We start from the raw sequence: 24,168 nt of genomic DNA on the forward strand, positions 1-24,168 counted from the left end.
TATCTTTTAATTTATATGCTTCACTCTGCGTGAAAAAAGGAGAGTTGTCTCATTGGCAGTCATACCACATCTTCTTTTTTATATCCCACCAAATGGTCCTGACTATTTTCTCTAGAATATCAGTACTTCATTGGTGCATGATAATGTATCCCCTCAGAAACGTTTAGTTTCAAAATCATTATATGATAATAGTCCCAGCATATTATATACATTCCTTTGAATCAGAATGTAAAAAGTAATATTGTTAAGATCTTTAATATATTTCTTGAACACCAAAAGTTTTAAAACTGATATACGGTGTGGCTTGCTGTTTATCCAATTTTGTGTATAACCTTTTATAAAAGCAGTAACATATCGAATGATGGCAATCGCTTACGTCAGTTTTATTATTCGGTATTTTATTTTTAAGAGTTATATCTTCGAGTGACGGTGAAAGGGCATTTTTTTTTTTACTCAGTATTTGCCAGATCAAAAATAGCACATGTATTTCCCGCCAATACTTTCGATAACATCATAGTTCAGATACCCAATAGTCATACAATTTTCTATAAACTTTAGAACCTTTATCTAATTGGACATTACTTCAGTAAAAAAATGCATGTATATCATTTGCCATTGATGGTGGTCTATAAAAGGCATAAATTAACCGTATGGTTTTTAATAAGAGCAATATTATTCAATATTTTACTGTTTATTGAATGTAAGACTCTCGAAAAAGAACTCATCAAATACATCAGGCTTAAAATTATGTAAGCCAGACGCGCTTTTCGTCTACAAAAGACTCATTAGTGACGCTAAAATGAAAAAAAGTTAAAAGGACAAATAAAGTACAAAGCAGAAAAGCATTATGGGCCAAACATTCCGATAGTTTTGCCAAATACAGCTAAGATAATATGGGCTAGAAAAATCTTGAGTATTTTAAACAATTTAAAGTTTTATAAACAGTTTATCTATAAACATGATAATATCAATGATAATTCATGTCATGTCAACACATGAAACATTGGTGGAATGTACGGCTATTGGTATTTTCCTGATCGGGACGGAACATAATACGAGAACCCGGATAAAATGGGATTTAAAATATAATTCCAAAAATGCGAAAAAGATGAATGAATTTGTGTCAACAAATTTTGTATTACAGATGAATATTAAGTATAAAACAAATCATTAAACCTCTAATATATACACAAATCCAAACAGACCATAATAGATACAAATCCATACGTGTACACTCCAGACAAAGCTCATTTTCTGCGAGAATGTACAACAGGACACATTTCAGATGGACTATTTTAACTCATTTTTTATAACAAAATCATTAAACAAATGTTATTCAGTCCGCAAAATACATATTGCTTTGAGGAATTGGTACTTCACGGAATCGTACGGAAAAAGGACATTTTTGACTAAAGTTTTATGCAATGACACGAGTAATGAGGTATTCTATAAATTTTCTGTGGCATTTACTTGTTTCTAAAACACGGATCTTTTATAATGATTAATTTTGTTTCATGCTTCCACATGCATAAGTACACAATCGTTGGTTCGTCTAAAACTAAATACATCTCACGTATATATATACTTCAGATGGAGTTGCATCTAATTACAACAATTTGAAAATGATTAATTCCGTTCCGTTCCGCAAAATACAAATTGCTCTGAGGAATTCATTCAGAAGAACCTTCTAATAAGCCATCGTTTAAAGAAAACAGATATACTGAATTTATATATGCAGAGACAGTTTGCATATATGTCTCTGATATATGTAGGCCTCAAATCTATGTCCGGCCTCAAATCTATGTCCTTTCCTCAGATCTGTGTCCTTTTTTATTTTGCGTCATAGACGTCCCAAATCTATGTCCCGTTTCTTTCCTCACATCTGTGTCCTTTAAAAAAAACTAATACGTAAGAATTAACAACAGTTCAAGTATATTTGATGCTATTGCGGAAAATGAATGATGGCGGAGCAGGAACTTGACTATCGTAGACGAGAGATACATTATATCACGCACCAATAAAAAGGGAAGTGTAATAAAGTCCTGTTTTTGGAAAAACCCACATTAATAAAGAAATCGTCTGCAAAGGAAGAAGGTGGTAACATGCTTGTTGGTAAACATATATTTTTAATTTCCTGGCAGTCTGCTTACAGGTTTCTGACATTTAATAAATATTATAGCACAAGGTTTAGGGACACATTTGGACAGATAATTGAATTGTGGTTAAGGCTGTTAGAGGACATATATTTGAGGCCAAACTTTTTACACGGACATAGATTTGCGAATGACATAACGACGATATACACCGGCTTGAGAATGGAAGACAGATTTGAGGCCGTACTTTTTTAAACGGACATAGATTTGCGAATAACGTAACGATTGGCAGGGGCGTAACTACCCCAAAGCATGACAGCACGTGCATCCACGTCGTTTTCACCCAAAAAAAAAGAAGAGAGAGAGAGAGAGAAGGGGGGGGGGGGACAAAGTTAACTTATAGGAATTGGTCTTTCTATGTATGTATTTTAAAAACTACACAAAGAATAAAAGCAAGAGGAATACACATGCAGCGAAATTTTTAGTCCTGTAAGACATGTATGTGTACGATAAATACATACAACTGGTGTAAACATAGTGGAACTTTTTATATTACGGACATTGTTTAGAAAAACAGCTACATAATTGTCGGTACCACCACCATAACGAATACTAGCCTTGAGTGCAAAAAACAACAAATAATCCCTTTAGGGTTAACAAAAAAACTTGAAAATTATTATTTTCCGCTTCGCCCCAAAGCACACATCTTACTAGAACGAAGACTCTTCAACTCGTATCGATCCGGGAATAACGACTGTTACCTTGTGAACTAGTTCAGAAATTGACCAAGTATGAAGGTCTTGACAACACGAATACTTCATTTTCACATCACGTCAACGTATTCTCGTCCTGGTGTGCATGTAATATTTGCTACTGGACATTAATAACCATTCAATCAATCAATAGTTTCCGTAAACTAATAGACGAGAAGTAGGAACTGCTGTAATTATTATAAAAAAAAGTACACATTTCCAGTACATGTATTACGTTTTTTTATTTATTTTACAAAAAAACATCTTGTATACTGAACTATTTGGTCATTCAATTTTATAATGAATTTTCTGTCCGAGTCGGACACTAAACTGCGGATTCTTGTTCGAACGAAACACCAAACTTTTAATACACGTCTCTTCACTGTTATCATCTAGATATTGCAATACAACTTGTCGAATGCATATGTATTTGTTAATTAGTTGGATAATTAACAAACGCAGATCATGAAAAGATCGTGATCAAAGTACTATTCTCTCTGAAAAAGTTCCTTAATTTCAACTTCGAGAATTCCTAACTGCGTAAAATAAGAAATTCCTATCTCTCTCTTGTAGAGTTTACCCACAGAAATTTTAAACATCAAAATACATATGTTCAGCAAAATATTGGAGAATGTGTCCACCAAGTATTTGGTATCCAAAGATGTTGATGCTAACAAATTCCACATATAGTATTGTGTTTATGTTTATTGTTTGTTTTTTATCCATCTACTTTGGTCAATACAAATACTAGCATATGGAACAAACCTCCGTGATTTTAAAAGCTCTCATGGCGTACAAAAAAGGCAAACGGCAATGTTTAGTCTTCATTCGACTAGAAGTTAAACAAATGGTTGACCAAAAAAAACACAAAAAAAATATACAAGTTTTATAACGGTTGTGATTGTTTTGAAACGCTATATATGCGGATTTTCCGGGAGCTTCGCCCCCCTGGCCCCCTACCAGGGCTTTGCCCTGGACCTACTGGGGGCCTTAGGCGGCCCCCAGACCCCTCCCCCTTTAGTTTGTGATTCCACATCATTAAGAAGGTAGCTACGCCCCTGATTGGAAACAGATTTGAGAAAAGGACATATATTTGAGGCTTTACACGGATTTGAGGCTTACATTTATGACGCCAAACACATAGTTCAAACTGATTGCAAAGCGCAGCTTTAAAACTTATAAGTATAGATTTACGACAATTTCCTCAAAATCAGTTTTATAAAAACAAAAAAATATTAAATAATGTTATTGATTCCTACTGATAAATATAAGGAGTTGCTATGTAATAACGAATCAAATATGAATTTTAACGATAAGCCCTGAATTATACGGTTTGAGGAAATCAACTTAGCACGTACTGTTGGGGCATTTAACCATGTATTATTGATATATAACGGTGTTACTTGTATGTATATAAACTTATAATTCGTCAAAATATTTGCTTATAATATAAAATGCTACTAGAAGATTTCAATATTATGTAAGACATTTTTACAGTCTTTTGTTAAGCATACCTACCGCAGTTAATCGGGTTATAAAATAACATTACATTCAAATTCACTTCACAGTTAGGTATCGTACCATCTTGTTAAATATGGCAAACGACATACACTTTTCAAAGTACATTCATATAGAATGCACTAAATAAAAATATTTTCTTCCGACATAAAAAAAACTGTAATATAACACAGAAATATGCAGCAAATACAAATTGATTTGAAGAATTATGCGCCCAATTATGTTCTACAACATGCCATATCTTTACGGTTATTCAGAAATAAAGTTCTTAAACTTAAAACGTACCATATCTTTATAGTCATTCAGAAATAAAGTTCTTAAACTTAAAACGTACCATATCTTTATAGTCATTCAGAAATAAAGTTCTTAAACTTAAAACGTACCATATCTTTATAGTCATTCAGAAATAAAATTCTTAAACTTAAAACGTACAAGATCTTTATAGTCATTCAGAAATAAAGTTCTTAAACTTAAAACGTACCATATCTTTATAGTCATTCAGAAATAAAGTTCTTAAACTTAAAACGTACCATATCTTTATAGTCATTCAGAAATAAAATTCTTAAACTTAAAACGTACAAGATCTTTATAGTCATTCAGAAATAAAATTCTTAAACTTAAAACGTACCATATCTTTATAGTCATTCAGAAATAAAGTTCTTAAACTTAAAACGTACCATATCTTTATAGTCATTCAGAAATAAAGTTCTTAAACTTAAAACGTACCATATCTTTATAGTCATTCAGAAATAAAGTTCTTAAACTTAAAACGTACCATATCTTTATAGTCATTCAGAAATAAAGTTCTTAAACTTAAAACGTACCATATCTTTATAGTCATTCAGAAATAAAATTCTTAAACTTAAAACGTACAAGATCTTTATAGTCATTCAGAAATAAAATTCTTAAACTTAAAACGTACCAGATCTTTATAGTCATTCAGAAATAAAGTTCTTAAACTTAAAACATACCACATCTTTATAGTCATTCAGAAATGAAATTCTTAAATTTTAACTGAAATTGCACCACTTATGCAGTTTTTGTGGGGTTGGTGCATTTGTTTTTTATTTATTTATTTATTTATTTTGTTTGTTTGTTTTGTTTGTTTGTTTTTGTTTGTTTTTATTTGTTGTTTCCTTTTATTTTGTTTGGTTTTTTTTGTTTTTTTTGTGGTGGGTGGGGGTTTTTGTGTTCGGAAAAGGGGGTGCAGTTTGAACAGTTATTTGCTCTTATCATTTAATTGATTAAATATTGAAGATGTAGCGGGAAAATGAAGCATTTTATATATTTATACATACCTTTATTTACTATTTTATAGATATTTTACTGAGGTGAAGTAAAACCCGTGAAAACTTGTAGTAAGACTTCGACAGAAGTTCAAAAAAAGTCTTTTATTAAAGCAAAAGAAATATCCACGTTTATAAAAGGCAATTAACAATTATAAAAAGGGAATGTAAAATCTTCTTTTATCGTAAATTTTAGTAGAGGGGTTTCTTTGCGATACATAAATACGTATCCTGATCACTGATCACTGAGAAAATGGTAATAATAACTGTACCGGTGCTTTGCTTTTGCGCCAATTGGCATTTCATTTGCGCCAAAAAAAAACATTAATTTGCGCCACAAACCATATATCAAAATAATACATTTTCAAAAATTGGGGCAAATGCAATGCGCCCAACTGTACATATTAGATTTATTTAAATTAAGTTCTTTGTGGTATATTTCTGCAATTTAGTTAGATAATTCTTGATTACTAGTATTAAAAGTAAAACTATCAATTTAAGGTAAGCGTTACTAATTTTTTGCTAATTGGAATTTAAAAGGATCTCTATTGAGTTTGGCAATAGGTGTTGTCTAGGAGAAAATTAATATCTTAATCATCTCATCCCATTTTAAGTCCTCTTGAGAATCGTAACCGAACAACACCGATAAATAACTCATGCGCTATGCGCATTAAAATTTGCATCTGATTAATACCAAGTATGAATATTAGGGACGTTAAATTGTAGAATTGGAAGAATCTAATCCTCAATGTGCATATTAATTGTATAAAAGATTATATTTGTAATGGTTAATATGATAATGCGAGGAGAAACCGAACAATCTTTTGGTTTGATCCTCACGTTTTCCTGTAAATCCGGCAAATTCGTTCGTAGTATTATAGATATGGTTAAGAAATATATGAAAGGCAATAACTTTAACAGGCGTATCTTTTCTTTTATCTTTAGGCATTGTTTGAACCATTGTTGTAATTACACTTCTTCAATGACAAAACGTGTCTTGTGACAGCTAATAACTGAACTTAATCAAACCTTATTTCAATAAAAGACACGTCAAATGGTTTTAATTTAGAAAAACAATTATACGGGAAAATTTTTAAATAAATACTTTTAAGTTTTTTCCATTTTAAGACTAGAAAAGAGGTAAATGTTTTTCTTACATTCAAATACTCTTCAACTTTGATAAGTTTTGTATAATTGAAATAATTTGCAAGGTTGAAACGACTGAAATCGGCAACTTATTATTTTTCTATTTGAGTGCATGTAATATACTCATCTTAGATTTGATTTAAAAACAGAAATGCTACAGAAATGTATATTCCTCCACATATTACTGAGAATGACATTTTAATTGTGTAAATTGTCTATGCATTTATTTAGCAAAACAAACTTTTTTTACATGATTAAAATTACAGTCAATCAACATGCCCAACATATCCTTCTATACAGAGACAAGGTTAAGTTTTACATGTATTTGGATCAATTCTTTCTAAATTATTCACCCATATTTTACACTTTCTGCTAGCTCCCATCGGCTGTCTATTAAGCTCAAAAAGAAGTTTAGAAAATGTCAAATTTTTCCGTCGAGGTTTTTGTGGTTGTGTGATGTATTTTGGATACAATGGAAGTTTCTGTATGACTGCAACTGATCGTCTGCCTTTAGAATACCTCACATTGTTACTTGTATTGACGTCCGTGAGGTCAGAAATTGAAGGTGGTGGGGACCCTTCACACTCTTCGTTGCTTGAAGTTAATTCCATTTTATCTGTTTGTTGCTTAAACGGGTCAATCATTTTGTCCAATCTGTTCATAAAAGCTGTTGTCTTTTCCCTTTGAAGAAGTTCTGGGTCACGCATAAAAGATTTTTGTCGTGATTCGGCATCCATCTCCGGCCATTGTTCTAGTTCGGGATTTATATTAACTATTCCGTTCCTGGACAGAAAGTTTGTATGCACTTTGATTTGACGATCTTTCTCATGGGCAACTCGACTCATCGGCATATACTGCTTGGGTGTTGGTTTATGAACATGCTTTACACTGTCACGAAAGCGAAATGGTTCAAATTGAGGCATCATATCGTTACTAGTTAAAGTAACCTTTTCATCCAATGGATGAACACCAGATCCCCATTGATTAAAAATACCCAATCTTTCACTTATCTTTTCGGCGTGTCCGTTACGAAAATATGGAGAATGATTTCTGGAGTCAAGTGGCACTTTCTGTCGTGGAGTTGTTGAATTGACTAGGAACAACTCTTCTTCAACTATGCGTTCTGAACCTCTTGGTCTTTCAGAATGGATGCGTTTTTTCTCAAACCCATTATTGAGCATTAATTGTCTGTTTTGTGACTTAGTATTTTGTGTATCAGTTAGCGGTCTAATAGTTACAATCTGACGCCTGCCTGCACTGTCATGTGGAGTATTCTTATTCCATTGTCGTTCAGCTAAACTATCGATCTTTTGAAAGTAAGCTTGTCCTCTTCTGATATCAGCAAGCCTCCGATTTCTCGCTTGTATTTCCAGAAATGTTGCCTTATGTTCAGTTCGATTAATTTGAACACTCTCCGATCCCATCATTTTATCCTTGCAACAAACTGAGAAAAAGTCACATAATGATATATATATCAAGCATCAAATCCAAAATACATTTTTGCAGTCAATTCCTTTTTTTTTTTCTTTTTTTTTTCGAATAAGAAGAAACTATAGACCAAAGTTCTTTATTCAGACTTCGATTAATCAAACACTCGACGGTCTTGTAAATCTTCCGTGTCGCAAAAATAATTATAATCAATATTGACAATATTTGATAAATATCCCTGGTTTTAATATCCGTTATCAACAAATTAAAGTATGAAACGTTGACTTTCTTTAATATATTTATACAAAGTAATAAAAATATATATTGTCAAAGTATTTATAACACATTCCCATTCCACTGAATATATGTTTAATGAACAAGATTGTTAACAACTACTACAAATAACGTTATTGACAATACAACTAAAAAGTGCAAGTCAAAATTGATAGAAATCTAAATTTAAATAGAAAGAAAGGCTTAAAAGGATGGTCTTTGACCTTTGGTGAAAGAAGATATTTCCATATTAGTGACAGAACTTTTAAATGTATACAAATATAATCTATATCAGGTGACATGTTACTAGTGACTATTGGCATTGAATATAAAATTAATCATATCGTTTTACCATTGCTTAATATGATTGTAAACAAAGTTCAATAGAATTTATACCATTACACATTTCAACGTAAATTTATTGGTATTAAAAGGATTAAAGTATAAAAAAGGGGAAGGGAATATTAAATCAGTCATTCTGACACTTTTATAACAACAACATTCCAACTTCAAAATTAAAAAAACTCTCTAACCAAGTCTTAACTACTTTTTTCTTTATTCCCACTTAACTCGTGACATTTTCAACTTGTATCTTAATTCTTATTTTGTACTCTTATTATCACAGGATAAGAGGTGCGTAAATTTGAAATCTCACTCAAATCAATCCTATATAGTGTTTGAACTTTTATATTTCCCCAGATACTTCCCGATATATAATTTGTTCACGAGAAGTCAAATATGGCTGTAAATATGAATAAAAGTTTTAACGTTGTAAATATAAATAGAGTGCACATAAAAAAATAAGGATGTTCGCTATACTCTGTTTAAAAAATGACAAGCTTTTAAAAGACTGTTATAGATTGATAGAATATAAATAACAGAACAAAATGAAAGGTCCGTGTCCTTGTTTATGATGATGATGATCATGGATGGCGGCTGCTTTACGTCCAGCAGCAAATTAATATGCATATTCAGGACGAGAACGTGTTAATGTAATATGAATATTAACCGTGCTTTGTACTAGACCGACACCGTCCGGATCAGCCGGATTTTTAACGTGCTAGTTCACAAGGTAACAGCAATCGGAACTACTCGGCCTTTCTGGTTGCACGAAGAAATTATTGTATTGCATAGCGAGAATGGCCGAGTAGTTACGATTGAAGGTAACAGTCCGCAGGAAGACATGTCACCATATCCGGACACATTATTCTGACTCCGAGCCGACCAGTCTTTGCTCTAACTCCTTAATGCTGCATGCTTAGCGGAGAAGCAGCAAATACCAATTTTAAAGTCTTTGGTTTGACCCGGCCGGGGTTAGAACCCACGACCTCCCGCACTCGAGGCGAACACGCTACCAAGAAACCACCGCCTTATTTGTTAGATAAAAGCCATTTAAATTTGGCCGAAAATGAATCTCTCTATACTCGTCATACATTTAACATTGGTACCTTTTTTTCTTTCAAAACTATGAAAAAAATAACAGATTTTATAAGATTTTTGAAAAATAGCTTGTTTAACTATATATATGTGTTATAATTATGAAAAGAAAGGTATAGGGGTTAGAGGGCAAAGTTTTTAATGGCACTAAATCGAAAATCCAGAGGAATCAGAATATCTGATAAAAAGTAAAAAAAAAGAGCAGCGAACATCCTTTGGAGTGTACAAAATTTAGTGGAGTTCACTAACTTCTTTTGTATATCATTCGAGTATGCGTTGTATACGTAGGTCATAGTTTAATGTTTTACGTTATTTGTAGAATTGGGTCTTTGATCTTTACTGAATTTTTCTGCTTAATTTATTGACAAATTTTAGGGACTCGGGACGATTTTGAGCGTGACATATTGTATCGACACACATGTCTTTTGTTGAAGACTTCATGTTGCTCTCTAGATGTCTTGTTGGTTATTTGTGTGGTTGTGTGCTGTCTCATGCATGGACGTATGACCCACATCCCCTTTTATTCATATACACACAAAAAACTAGATTATGTGGAGTGATGCCGTTTCGACAGCGTTTTGCGGCGCCTTTCCCTCTTTTTTTCGGGTATACAGGGAAAAACGAATTAGGTCCGTGACCAGAGGTAAAATTTCTGAAAAAAAATGCACCTTGCAAATCGGACTCTTCAATATTGACACTAACCTGGAATCCTGATGAAATATTTTCGATTTTGCAATTCAAATATATTCGAACCGGAAGTCCGCTTACGGTATTGAGAATATTGTGTCAGGATCCCAGAATATATTGACACGTTCTTCGCATGAACGTTACACAGTAGAATTTCGCAGGAAAACGTCCCGGTACATGAAATTGTACTAAATAAAAGATTGAGTTATAATATAATGTAAAAAAAAATATTGTTCTCCTCCTCTAAATATAGAACAGTAGGTTATATGTAAAAATAGTTTAAAATGTTGTTATATACAACAAGTAGAAACATAAATTAAGGTTAGAGCATAACACAGGAAAACGCTTGTAAACAAGATTGATATGCAGTAGAGGTTAAAACACCTCTAAATAATTCATACGGACATTATTTTGATACAAACATTTATTGCAAAATAATCGAGAAAACCGCAAATGCATATGCACTTATAGAGACGACCTAATCTTATCTATAAAAATTGTTTTAAAAAATCAAAATGTGAAAGCGGATAATCATTTCAGTTTGTGAAAACGTTTTCCTTTCATGTTTTAACCCGAACAGGCATAACTTATAAATCACTATATTCACACAGAGACAATATTTGTACTTTAAAATTTCCCGTGGTGACGAATGAACGCTCGAAAAATGAAAGTTGTTGAAAATACTTAGATTTCGCGAAATCGAATCATTTAAAGCCGATGAGGAAGTCTTAGAAATTTGGTGTATGCAAAAAACTGAAGTTTCTTTAAGTTATATTATAATGTGTTTTCTCTAAAAAAAATTAGTATGCAGCAAAAAAGAAACTTCTTTAAAATGTCTATGTGACAAACTTCTAATGCAATTCTCTAGAAAAATAATGAAAATGAGACATTATGCATTTGCATGTATATTTCAAATAAAATGGTTTAATACAATTAATCAAAATAATGTGTATATGTAAAATAAATTTATGGTTTCGAAATAACTTATAATCGATGTGGTTACACACACTATTGATGTTTTAACCTTAATCATTTAAAGGGTTACTTTTCTACTTTTCTCGACTCACCAGTTATCCAACTGCGCCCAGTCTATAATTCTATAATACTGACAAGAATATATATTGTTATAGACACAATTTCGATAAATGGCATTTAAAATAAAAATACATGTACTTTATTTTGACGGATGTATAAATCGGTAGGTATAAAAGTTACATATATTATATAATTTATATTAAAATGCATTTCCACAAATTCTAGTTGAATTCAAAATTTCATAAGAATCCGAGGGCTTATCTGTTTAAGTACCTGTTACCTGAATACATATCAGGCTCAATTTTGATTTGAATGAAGATCTAGGTACACAATGATTTTTTATGTTCTTTTCTGGAACAGTGGTGTTACAGTACAACATAACGAACCAACTATAACAAGAGTGCACACGCTGAAATGTCTCACCTTCTTTACTAACCATTGATTTTATGTTGATAGTCCTGAATACAAAGCTTTACTACAAGTAACACATAAACTTAACATGATCCAAGAAAATGAGGTCAAGGTCAGATAAACCAAACGAGAAATACATGTACACCTTACAACCATTCAATAAACCAAACATAGTTGACCTATTGCTTATTGTTTCTAAGAAACAGTCTTAAACAAGAAAACTTAACATTGACCAATGAACCATGGAAATGAGGTCAAGGTCAGATGAACCATGCCAGACAGACATGTACACCTTACAATCAATTTAGGCATTAAATATAGTTGACCTATTGCTTATATATAAGAAACAAACTTAACCATGAAAACTTAACATTGACCAATGAACCATGAAAATGAGGCCAAGGTCAGTTGATACCTAACAGACAGACATATACACCTTACAATCCTTCCATACATCAAATATAGTTGATCTATTGCTTATAGTCGAAGAAAAACAGACCAAAACACAAAAACTTAACACTGAGAAATGAACCGTGAAAATGAGGTCAAGGTCAAATAAAACCTGTGAGACTGACATGTACATCATAAAATATTTCCATAACCATTTATAGTTGACCTATTGCATATAGTATTAGAAAAAAAGACCAAAACTCAAAAACTTAACTTTGACCACTGAACCATGAAAATGAGGTGAAGGTCAGATGACACCTACCAGTTGGACATGTACACCTTACAATCATTCCATATACCAAATATAGTAGACCTACTGCTTATAGTATCTGATATATGGACTTGACCACGAAAACTTAACCTTGTTCACTGATCCATGAAATGAGGTCGAGGTCAAGCGAAAATTGTCTGACGGGCATGAGGACCTTGCAAGGTACGCACATACTAAATATAGTTATCCTATTACTCATAATAAGAAAGAAATTAACATTACAAAACAGTGTTTTTCAAGTAGTCACCGAACCATGAAAATGAGGTCAAGGACAATGGACATATGACAGACGGAAACTTCGTAACATAAGGCATCTATATACAAAGTATGAAGCATCCAGGTCTTCTTGCTTCTAAAATATAAAGCTTTTAAGAAGTTAGCTAACGCCGCCGCCGCCGCCGCCGGATCACTATCCCTATGTCGAGCTTTCTGCGACAAAAATCAGTTGGAAAGGATTTGAAACATCAGATCGGAACGAAGCATAAAAACACGAAATACAAAAACACGGAGTACCGATTTAAGAGTACTAAAGATAAACACAAAAACACAAGAGTTTTTCGTGCTTATTAATCAAATTATCTATCAATGTACGAGGCCATAACCACAGGTTATAGATATCTGTCAATTTTCATATCATTGATTCATGAAAATAAATAATCAATGAATGTATATATCAATTCTCACTGATAAATAAGAGTTGCCATGCGATAAGGGACCAACTATGAAATTTTAAAGATAAGATCCGATTATAAGAATTAGGAAAAATCAACATGTCACGTACTGTTGGACCATTTAACCATGTAAAATACTGATATACGACGGTGTGACTTATTGATGTGCATTATATGTAGACCATTAAAAGAAGTATGAAAGACTATTTACACTGTTGGACTGAGCCTACTAAAAAACGACTATATGACTAAGAGTAAGTAAACCAAAACACACTTATTAACAAAGCAGGAGTGTAAAGTGATGAGGAAGCTTGCAGCATGGAAAGAACCTATAATGCACATGGCTTTGGTCTTCTCATTTGATTTTTATTCGAATGATATCTAGGTCTTGAGCCTGTTAATCTGGTGATTTCTCAGTCAACTGTGGTTAGGAGTCTAGTAAAGCTTATGATTGGTCTGTAAAACTGGCTACAAGTCAAGTTTAGCTAATGATTGCTCTGTAAAACTGTGGCCATGAGTCAAGTAAAGCTAATGATTGTTCTGTAAAATTGTTGCCTTGAGTCAAGTTTAGCTAATGATTGCTCTGTAAAACTGTCGCCATGAGTCAAGTGAAGTTTATGATTACTCTGTAAAACTGTCACAATGAGTCAAGTAAAGTTTATGATTGCTCTGTAAAACTGTGGTCAGGAGTCTAGTAAAGCTTATGATTGCTCTGTAAAATTGTGGCAATCAGTCAAGTAAAGTTAATGATTGCTCTGTAAAACTGTGACCATGAGTCAAGTAACTCTTATGATTGCTCTGTAAAACTGTGGTCAGGAGTCAAGTAAAGCTAATGATTGCTCTGTAAAAATGTCGCCATGAGTCAAGTAAAGCTAATGATTGCTCTGTAAAACTGTGGCAATCAGTCAAGTAAAGTTAATGATTGCTCTGTAGAACTGTGACAATGAGTCAAGTAAAGTTTATGACTGCTCTGTAAAACTGTGGCCAGGAGTCAAAGCTTATGATTGCTCTGTAAAATTGTGGCCAGGAGTCAAATAAAGCTTTGACGATTTCCTTGCAAAACTGTGGCATGAGTCAAGTAAAGCTAATGATTGCTCTGTAAAAATGTCGCCATAAGTCAAGCTTAGCTAATGATTGCTCTGTAAAACTGTGGCAATCAGTCAAGTAAAGTTTATGATTGCTCTGTAAAACTGTGACCATGAGTCAAATAAATCTTATGATTGCTATGTAAAACTGTAGCCATGAGTAAAGTAAATCGTATGATTGCTCTATTAAACTGTGGCCATGAGTCAAATTAAGATTTTGATTGCCCTGTAAAACTGTTGTCAGGAGTTTAATTTTACAAACATATCTTCCCATGACAAAATAATAAAAACATATATTTTTATTAAAATACATAACATATAAATTTTACAATAAATCAGATAAAATAAAAATAAAGCTTTACTAGATTACAAAATGTACTTCCATAATGCAATTAATAAAGCAAAGTTAAATCAGTATTCAAACAACCTAAATATGACAATGCAATTGATTTGTCAATACTGAATGTGTATTAAAAATCAATAAAAGCATTCATTTCAATGTGTAAAATTAAGTTTAGCCTTTCAACCAGTGTGTGTTTGTGTGTGCACATGCATAATTCATGCATGCATGTGTGTGTAAATTAAATAGATAAGCATTACAAATAAAAAAAAAATGGTAATGAATTATACTTCTATATATTTTCAATCGATTAAAATCAGATCTCTCTATGTACCAATATATATAGTAGAAAAGAGGGGAACTAGAAAATACAAACTGGACAAATTGGTTTATATAAGCAATTAATTTACTGTCAAATCTAGTTCAAACAACTGCTTTTATTTGCAAAGAGCCTATTACAAGTCAGGAATATGACTTTCAATCACTAATTGTATCAATGATAATCATTTGAAGAGATTATTCCTCTCAGTATGTGGGGACACTGAGTTTTTTTGTAATTATGTACTACATTAACATTTATTCTCTTACTAGATATATTACAACATAGAAACTTCAAAGTCATATTTCATGAGAGGAAGACTGAGACTGAAAATGGCAGGAAGGAGGGCTCTGCTGATTAGACACTCCTCCCAAGTTTCTATTTGAATTTTTAATAAAATGCTTCGCTGAGCGCAGCTGGATACGACCGCAGAGGTCCAACCCTGAACAGTTGGGGCAAAAATGGACACAATATTCGCGCTTGATACAGGTCTGAATTTGGATTGTAATTAAATATTTGACACATAATAGGTTATTGTGTGAAAACCAATGTGTCTTCGGATGACGCCGACGACGCCAACGTCATACCAATATACGACCGCAAAAATTACTGCGGTCGTATAAAAATTATTTTAAGTCTGCAAACATTAGACTGTTTATGATTGCTCTATAAAACTATGGCCATGAGTCAAGTAAAGTTTATTATTGCTCTGTAAAACTGTGGTCATGATTTTGAGTCAGGTAAAGTTTATTATTGCTCTGTAAAACTGTGGTCATGATCATGAGTCAGGTCAAATTTATGACTGCTCTGTAAAACTGGGGACAGCAGTCAAGGCCAAAAGTTAGTTGATCTACCAAAGCTGGATACCAGTATAATATTTACGAGATTCCAAAATATAGGTTGATATCACACTAAGTGGTTAATAAAGCTTCTGGTTACTATTTGGCTATTGCAGATGATTAATGATGGCCTACTTAAGCAGTATTCCTGGTCTAAAATAAGCTGATTATTTATAGTATATGGTATTGTGCTATAATAAGATAGTGAATACCTCAAAATTTACTGGTAAAAATCATCTTTTAATGGCAATTATTCCTATAATGAATCAATTGACATTTTCGGTTATACTGACTTATTTGTAGGTCTTACTTTGCTGAACATTTTTGCGATGAGAAGTTTCTGTCTATCATAGTTTCTGCAAAAAATTTTAAAATTGGTAAACAACATCTTTGAAGGGCAATAACTCCGATAAGGAATCAATTGACATTTTTGGTCATGTTGACTTATTTTTAGGTCTTACTTTGCTGAATATTTTTGCTTTTTTGAACTTTTTCTTTATCTACAAAAGTTTTCAAGATAACAACCAAAAACTGAGGAATTTTATAAAAATTATTATTTCAGGGGCAACAACTCCAAATTGGGTTGTCCGATACATCTGAAAATTTCCTCTTATAGATCTTGACCTGCTGATCATTTTTACCCCGTCAGTTTTGCTTTAACTGCTTTAATTTTTTAGATATTTTTTCCTATGTTCTATTTTTAGCTGTGGTGACCATGTTTGTTTGTTGTTATATCATAATATAATTTGTGTTAAGGCTTAAGCAAAATTGGTGTATACATTGGAAACATTTTGTTGTGTAAGCCAACCGTGATAAATCACAATCATCAAATTTTGACATAGGGTCTGACTGGCCTCAGTGAACAATAATAATATATTAATCATTTATGTTTTCTAATCCAATGGAAGTCAAATTTTCTTTAAAAAAAAGATCTTGTACTTTTAAGGAACTATAATTTCATTTTTTTTTTTTTTATTTTAAAAGATTTTATTCTGAAATACAATTAGTTTTACAGTTTTTGTAATCTATGCACTGATGAAACTACTGAAACAAAAAAGATTTATTAATTTCCTGAGTAATTATTTGTATGCAAAAAAAAAATAATGAATGAACCAGAACAAAGGATTTAAATGATCCAGATGATATCAAAACAGAAAATTAAAAAAAGCACAGAGCAAAAGATTTCAACCTCTTGTATATAATCATTTTGAAGAGATTCTAAAATAGGAAAAGGATGAAATCCTAAAAAGTGCAACAGAAAGTATATATATTGTAAGAAAACATTGTCTATAATTCATATTAACATAAATGACAAAGTCCATGTACTAATTACAAAAACCCTGAAACTGTTTTTTAAAGCAAAACTTGAATAAAAGAAGCAAAGTGTTTTGCAAGGGAAAACCCCACATAAAATCATTCTTATCCAAAAATAATAATGACGATTAACAATGCACCTAAGTACTGAAAAATCTCAGTTTCCCTGAATTCTGTTGGTTTAGATTGAGATGTGTACAGGAATTTTTCACCTATATAATGTATTGATTGATTTAGTTGCTTGCTTAACATCCAGTAGCAATTTATAATGTATATAAAATAGTTTAAAGGGGCATTAGCTACGAGATATAAAAAAAATAAAATATGATTTCTTTTTGTTCAATCATTAATGAAAGTGAAAGAGTGGAATAGTAATTCGCTTTTATCAGCCAGTTTGGTTCAATTTTGTCAAAATAAGCAAAGAAACATAGCTAATGAATTATTCACTTGCAAGTGAATAATTCAACCTCATTGAATCTGTATTCATGTGAACTTTAATAGATCCCTATAGCTAGATATGGATTACGCATGAACTAGGCATGTTTAGTTATTAAATGGAAAAGAATGTAAATATTGGAAGTGAAACAAGGGTAAACAATTTGGTTGACTGATTCGATCTAGAAAAACTCATTCTTATACAGGTAAAAACCATTATTAACATATTTTTTTAACCTATAATATGAAATCAAACAGACTTAGAAAAATCCAATTGCACGAGTTCGCAATCTATTTATATCTATATTAATGTTTATATTGGGTTATATAACCATCGGCAGTCTTTGGAGGTCACCTCTATGGTTTTTAGATGGCATCTGGACTAAAATACACACGAAATGCTGATTCATAAAATCGAGTCTACGCTTCTTAAATTGTTTATTTTAGACTTTTTATAATTTGGATATGTGTTTTAGTATGTTATAAGTCGAATGTAGGAATTTTGAGTCAAATCGGTGAAAATGAATTTGACAGCTAATGCCCCTTTAAAATCCAAATAAGTAGGTTTAATAAAGCACAAATTATGCCCCTATTTCTAGGATTTGGCTTTTATCACAATAGGAAAAGTTGCTTATTGACATTCTTTTAATGACATCAAACAATCATAATTTTTTTTAAATCTTCATTAAAATTAAAGACAACAGGCCTATTTCCATTGGTGTTGAATACCTAAATACAAGCAGCAAATGCATCAACAACAAAATAATTAAACCTTATGTTTATTATAACAAATAACCCTTTTAACTTTCATATTTAGTTTGTCGAAACCTGTGCTCTGTTTTCTAGAATATAATGTGATTGTAAACCAAATTTTGTTTTCTTTCACAAAAAAATTTATTTTTGGCTTATTTGAAGTGTAAATCGTACTGATATACAAAATATATTTTCCTTAAAGTTTAAAGAGTAAGTTTTAATGTCCATATAACTAAATGTAAAACAGGCATATTCAAATTAAGAATATATATCACATTTAATATTGTTCAAATTATGCTCAAGTATAAGATTACTCCTAGCTGTTGATAAATTCATGATTCTTCAGTTCTATCTCTTACAAGGTAAATGGTGCAAGTATAGTTTGTCACGAGAATCAATAATCATTATATTCAATTACATGAATTGACTACCAGTATCTCCTTCAACGTAATCTTGCAAACTCTCAAATGGATCTGTATGTGGCGTCCTGCAAGATATATTTTCATTTTAATAATTCATATTATTTTTACACCTACAATAAATATATTGCCTTCCATACCTTAAACAATCTTTCATTCAAACGTAATTATCTCTCTGACTATCTTAAAGTCAGAAAAAACTTCTAAACAATGTACAGTATTCTAGTCTTACTACAAGTGTTTGAAAACTATTATAGGATAGATTGTGTTCATAGCCTAAATCACTAATGAGTGTTCAATAATTTTTACTGGACAAAATGGACTTCTTCCCATGCAAAGCAAAATAGGTTGAAAATGATATATATGCTCTTTCTGGTAGCTCTTCATTGTCAATGACAAATTATTTTCCTCCTAAGAGAAACAACTCAAAAATGTATATGATCTCTTATTACAGGGTCAATTATGGAATTTGCAAATAAACTATTATACTTCTTGTTTCTTTTTCAAAATGTCTTTTTACACATTTTTTTTTCAATATCTATATTAAAAAAGAGTGGTTTGTGATTTCAAAAATACATTTTAGAGCCATTTGTTTTAGTGGTGTCTAAAGGTCGAAAATAAAGAAAATAGACTCTGCATGGAGTCTGCATACCTCTTTCTTATAAGCAGTTCCTGAATTAATTCTGAGTCATAATTCTCTGCAGAAAAAAAGGAGTGATCAGCACTTTTTGAGTTGGAGTATTAGCTAGCAGCAAATAATCTGCTAGTACAATCAACAGCAGGAGTACAGGATTCAAAGTTTACTTTGTGGAGTTCAGTGAAATGAAGGGGTCATATAAATATTTATTGAAAAATTAGTACTACACCAGTAATATATGTACACACCGTTGGTATGATGTCAAAGATTATTACATTGTATTTTACTACTTAATAAATGTAATGTTACATTGGTCAGTATAAACAGGTTATCTTACCTGAAAATAATATAGTAATATATGCCTTCTGTGATGTTACCTGTATAAAGTGATGTATACACAGGTAAGCTTATGTCAGAAAGTTTGGAAACCAAGTCCTCTTACAAAAAGATAACATAATTTATCAACGCTTGAGAAATTGGTCAATGTTTTTCTCCCTTGGGATCAGAGGTGCCAGTATATACTGGTTACCTTACCTGAGAAAGTTTTGTAATCTCCTTCTTCTTTGATGTCGTCTGTACAAATATAATGATGTAACAGCCAAAATACAAAGGGCAACAACTCCAAACAAAACACCAAGAACTACATCTAATGTTGTCGCTGAGAATAACTGACTTTCTTTGTATACAACCTCCGGACCAGAAGATGTTGTACTGCCTCCTTGGATTTCTGAAGAAGAAAAATATGGATTTCTGATAATTAAATATGTGATTCTTCCAGGAATGTGTATTACCTGCTATCGCAAAATAATATGAGCGGAAATGTCAAAGTCCTTTTTTTAGTATGGGATACCTTAAAATCACTGAGATAAAAATCTAAGTAGATTCTGTGTATGTTTGGTTAAATTCTAGTGTTTTCAAAGAGTTCTGGCTTAATATAAAATGTGATGGGAACAATGCAGACAACATTATGACAACCAAGCACGAGGACAAGAACGATCCTTTAACGTTGCTATAGCTTTGCTGTGAAGAGATACAAAAAATAATCTATATCATGGCACATCAAAATATCAATTTTTTCTTCATTGATTTAGAAATGTAATCTTTTAAAAGAAATTTACAGGTATGAATGTTAAATGTAAAATAAATCAAGAACTTTAAGATACTAGATGCAGAATAGATATAAAAAAAATCTTGCTTAACAACAATTTCAAAAATGATCTATTGGTTCAGCAAACAATTCTAAATGTTCATAAACAGTTTGATCATCTTTCAGTAGAACCATTATACAGATTGAAACTTGGCAGAAGAATATGTTGTGCTTAACCCTTTCCTTTACGGAGAATTTTTTTTTTTATTTCGCATAGGATCCTTCAATCAAATGTGAATAATAAACATTAACTTACTTTAATGAAATAAAAAAACTTTAGAAAAAATAATGACAGTGATTAAAACAGGTCATCATTTTAAATAATAATGTACAGCGAAAAAATTATTTTGTTAAGGAAAATAAAGTCAGATATTGTGTACAAGATAAAGGCATCAAAAGGTGTCACTATGGAGTAAAGAGGGGCATCAAAACACATCATTGTGATGTAAAGAAGATGTTTCAAAAGGCATTATTATGGAGGAAAGTGGGAGATAATATTATAAAGATTACCAGTTAAAACTTAAAATGGATTATTTCCAATACATTACTTGATATAGAAAACAGACAGATAATTCATATGTTCTTATCACAAAACTAAAAATATTAATATAGTGTAGCATCATTATAGAAACTAAATATCAATAATTGGTAAAGCATATATAGCCATATTATAACCCTCAACTTAAAAAAATTCTCATACCTCTACTTGTGACAGGAATGCTTTGTTTAAAAGAAAAAAAGAAGGATGGGGGGGGGGGGGGGGGGTGTAATGTGAAAATACACAATTAACAGCACCTGGTGGTGATTTATAGCCTGTCCAATTAATAGGTATGGTTTTGTCTTTTCAAATATGTAAGTCAAAGCATGATCATTACCTGTTTTGAATGTGCATTTATTAGATGATAGAACATCATTGCATTCTACAAACACATTATAACTTGTGCCTGGCTGTAAATGTAGAATGGTGATATTTGTATGTCCTTGAAAATCTGTCTGATCTACACATTTTTTTTCTTTAGTTTCTGTTTGAACATAACATAACATACATGGTAAGTTCAGTGGCTGGTTTGGCTCACCATGCTTTTTTATCATCAAGGTCACTTGGTTGGTTTGTATTGCTGTAACTGTGACAACCACTTCTGACGCAAATTTCCCAGCTGCAATACATATATATGTCACTGAAAAAAAAGATTATCCGACTTCAAGCATGTATTATTTATAAACTATAAACTCATGGTAAATCCATCTATAAAAATAGATGATGGGACCTTATAAATAATTTCATCCCATGCTGATCAGAACTATATGTAGGTGCAAAAAATATAGCTGGCATGTCATATAAATATAATACATTTGTACTGATAGAGGGGAATCTGTAAGCTCCCTGACCATTTTATATGCTGATGTCCTAGGTATTGTTGCCTTATTGCAAATATGAATTACAAACTATTAAAATATTTTTGAGCTAATTTAGCTGTGTAAATTCACCAAAACTAAAACTTGTGTGATAGTTATTATTAATCAAATTCTTAAAGCTTTAAAAGAAATGATCTCAGAAAATGTGAATATTTGCCAAGCTTTTATGACACAATCTGTCTGTGATGTCATGAAATGAAGAGACAAATTTTGAATAAATATATTTAAAAAAGGGCACAATTGCCAACCAAATTATTCTTGTTAGGGAATATATAAACACAAAATACACTAACTGTGTTCCATGGTATTTCTAAGCATGTGCAAGCCGAAAAATTCACGGTTTGCACAATTTTGTCAATTACCTGTATAACACATGAAAAGAGCATATTTCAAACCAAAACTGTTGTGTTTTATTAAAGTACATTTACAAAGAATAAAACTTTTGACTGTTCAAATAATAGATACATGTAGTATGACATACATTTGATTTTAAGGCAAATTTACCCGAGGGATTTTTCAGACAAAGTTAAAAATTGAAACCTGTCCAATATCACTGCACCAGGGACTAGTAAACAATCCCAAACTGCACAGAGATTTTTCGTTTATACACTACTTTTGAGTTCCTCAATTTGAGGTGCTTAAGGGATACTGACCAAATTTTGTATTGCATTTTTTATCAAAGGATTTTAATATTACTATCAAAATTCTTGTTTTGTTGCCAAATCGTTATTAATTGTTATTTTTTAATGATAAAATATAGAGAAAAAAAGTAAAATATAGCAAAGAAAAAAAAACAGGTGCCAATTTGTCTTAGTGCCATAGTGTTTTGCTACCACCAAATCATTTACCAACTGTTTTGGAAAAGTTTAATTAACAAATGGGAAGCATGGAAAATATAAAAAAAAGTGATTGTTGTAAGATGTCAAGTGTTGCAAATTCTTGGGTCAATTGTTGCAGATTCCCAAATAGTGACATTAAGCCAAATTATTTAAGGTTATTTAAGGTTCATCATAACAAATGGACAAATATGGCCGTATTTTCACCTTAAAAACTACTCTGTGTACAGGCTTACCTGTGCAGTTTGGAAAGTTTTAAGGCCTGGCATCCACTAGATGTATAAAAGTTAAATTTATTTTGCATATCAGAAATATAAAATCTTTTTTGGATTATGATGGGCATTTTTTTTCCGTTCCTGCTGAAGGTGTAAAAATAAACTAGTTGGGATATAACTTTGAGATGCTCCATCTCAGGTAACAACTGATTTGGATTGTATTGATTGTCCTTGATTGACATGTACAATAGATATCTACACATCTATAGGTGAGTTAAAGGTAGTAACTGAGTGGACAGTATCAAATGCAATTCAGGTGTTTGTTTATTTTTACACCTTCTGCAGGAAGGAAAGAAAATGCCCATCATATTCAAAAAAAGATTTTATCTTTCTGATATGCAAAATAGATTTAACTTTTATATATCTAGTGGATGCCAGGCCTTAAAACTTTCCAAACTGCAAAGGTAAGTCTGTACACAGAGTAGTTTTTGAGGTGAACATACGGCCATATTTGTCCATTTGTTATGATGAACCTTAATTGAAATAAAGTTTATATTTTAATGGTCACTGAAAGAGGAAGAAGAATCAATATGTTTGTAAAGCAGAGGACAGCAGCGCAGTCTATTAGTTTTGTTACATGTATTTATCCAGAAGTATCACATATCTAAACGTTAATGCGAGATTCATACTAAATAACAGATGAATTTTCTTTTATACCTATGCACTGAATGACACAGAAATATGAGAATTCCATGTCGTTATTTCGTTTGCAGGATATTTCTATGGAGGTTTATGGTTACTTTTGGACATGTTCAGTTTGAATTCTACATTGTTGTTGTGGTGATTGTTTACTGTTGGTATGAATTATAATATGCGAGGGTTATGGAAAACTGCAACAAAATCCCTCAAAGCTTTGTTTACTTCCGTTCAAATACATTCGGAACTGCTCGTTACT

The 24,168-nt window shown here is 31.7% G+C and overlaps 2 protein-coding genes across 2 annotated transcripts; both read right to left on the minus strand.

Moving 5' to 3' along the window:
- Positions 1–6,991: 6,991 nt before the first annotated feature.
- On the minus strand, positions 6,992–8,621 carry LOC127734756 (uncharacterized). The gene has a single exon (XM_052244768.1). The coding sequence runs from the start codon at positions 8,220–8,222 to the stop codon at positions 7,104–7,106; it is 1,119 nt and encodes a 372-aa protein (XP_052100728.1). The 5' UTR covers positions 8,223–8,621; the 3' UTR covers positions 6,992–7,103.
- Positions 8,622–17,295: 8,674 nt separating this feature from the next.
- Positions 17,296–24,167, minus strand: LOC127734910 (uncharacterized). Its single transcript, XM_052244948.1, has 4 exons — positions 23,931–24,167; positions 21,622–21,924; positions 20,134–20,326; positions 17,296–19,030 (listed from the first exon to the last, which is right to left on the minus strand). Exons 1-4 carry the CDS (start codon positions 23,965–23,967, stop codon positions 18,958–18,960), a joined length of 606 nt encoding a protein of 201 aa, XP_052100908.1. The 5' UTR covers positions 23,968–24,167; the 3' UTR covers positions 17,296–18,957.
- Between the last annotated feature and the right edge of the window lies 1 nt (position 24,168).

The sequence above is a fragment of the Mytilus californianus genome, unplaced genomic scaffold (assembly GCF_021869535.1).
Source record: "Mytilus californianus isolate M0D057914Y unplaced genomic scaffold, xbMytCali1.0.p SCAF_1, whole genome shotgun sequence".
In the NCBI taxonomy this organism is placed as follows: domain Eukaryota; kingdom Metazoa; phylum Mollusca; class Bivalvia; order Mytilida; family Mytilidae; genus Mytilus; species Mytilus californianus.

What these genes read in the sequence shown, in the direction of transcription:
- LOC127734910 (XM_052244948.1), bottom strand. Translation starts at nt 23,967, where the DNA reads ATGGAATTCTCATATTTCTGTGTCATTCAGTGCATAG. An exon ending in CTGTGTCATTCAGTGCATAG is followed by an intron (nt 21,925 to 23,930) that starts GTATAAAAGAAA and finishes CTTTTTTTTCAG; the next exon opens with TGACATATATATGTATTGCA. An exon ending in TAAATGCACATTCAAAACAG is followed by an intron (nt 20,327 to 21,621) that starts GTAATGATCATG and finishes TTTCTTCTTCAG; the next exon opens with AAATCCAAGGAGGCAGTACA.
- LOC127734756 (XM_052244768.1), bottom strand. Translation starts at nt 8,222, where the DNA reads ATGATGGGATCGGAGAGTGTTCAAATTAATCGAACTGAACATAAGGCA.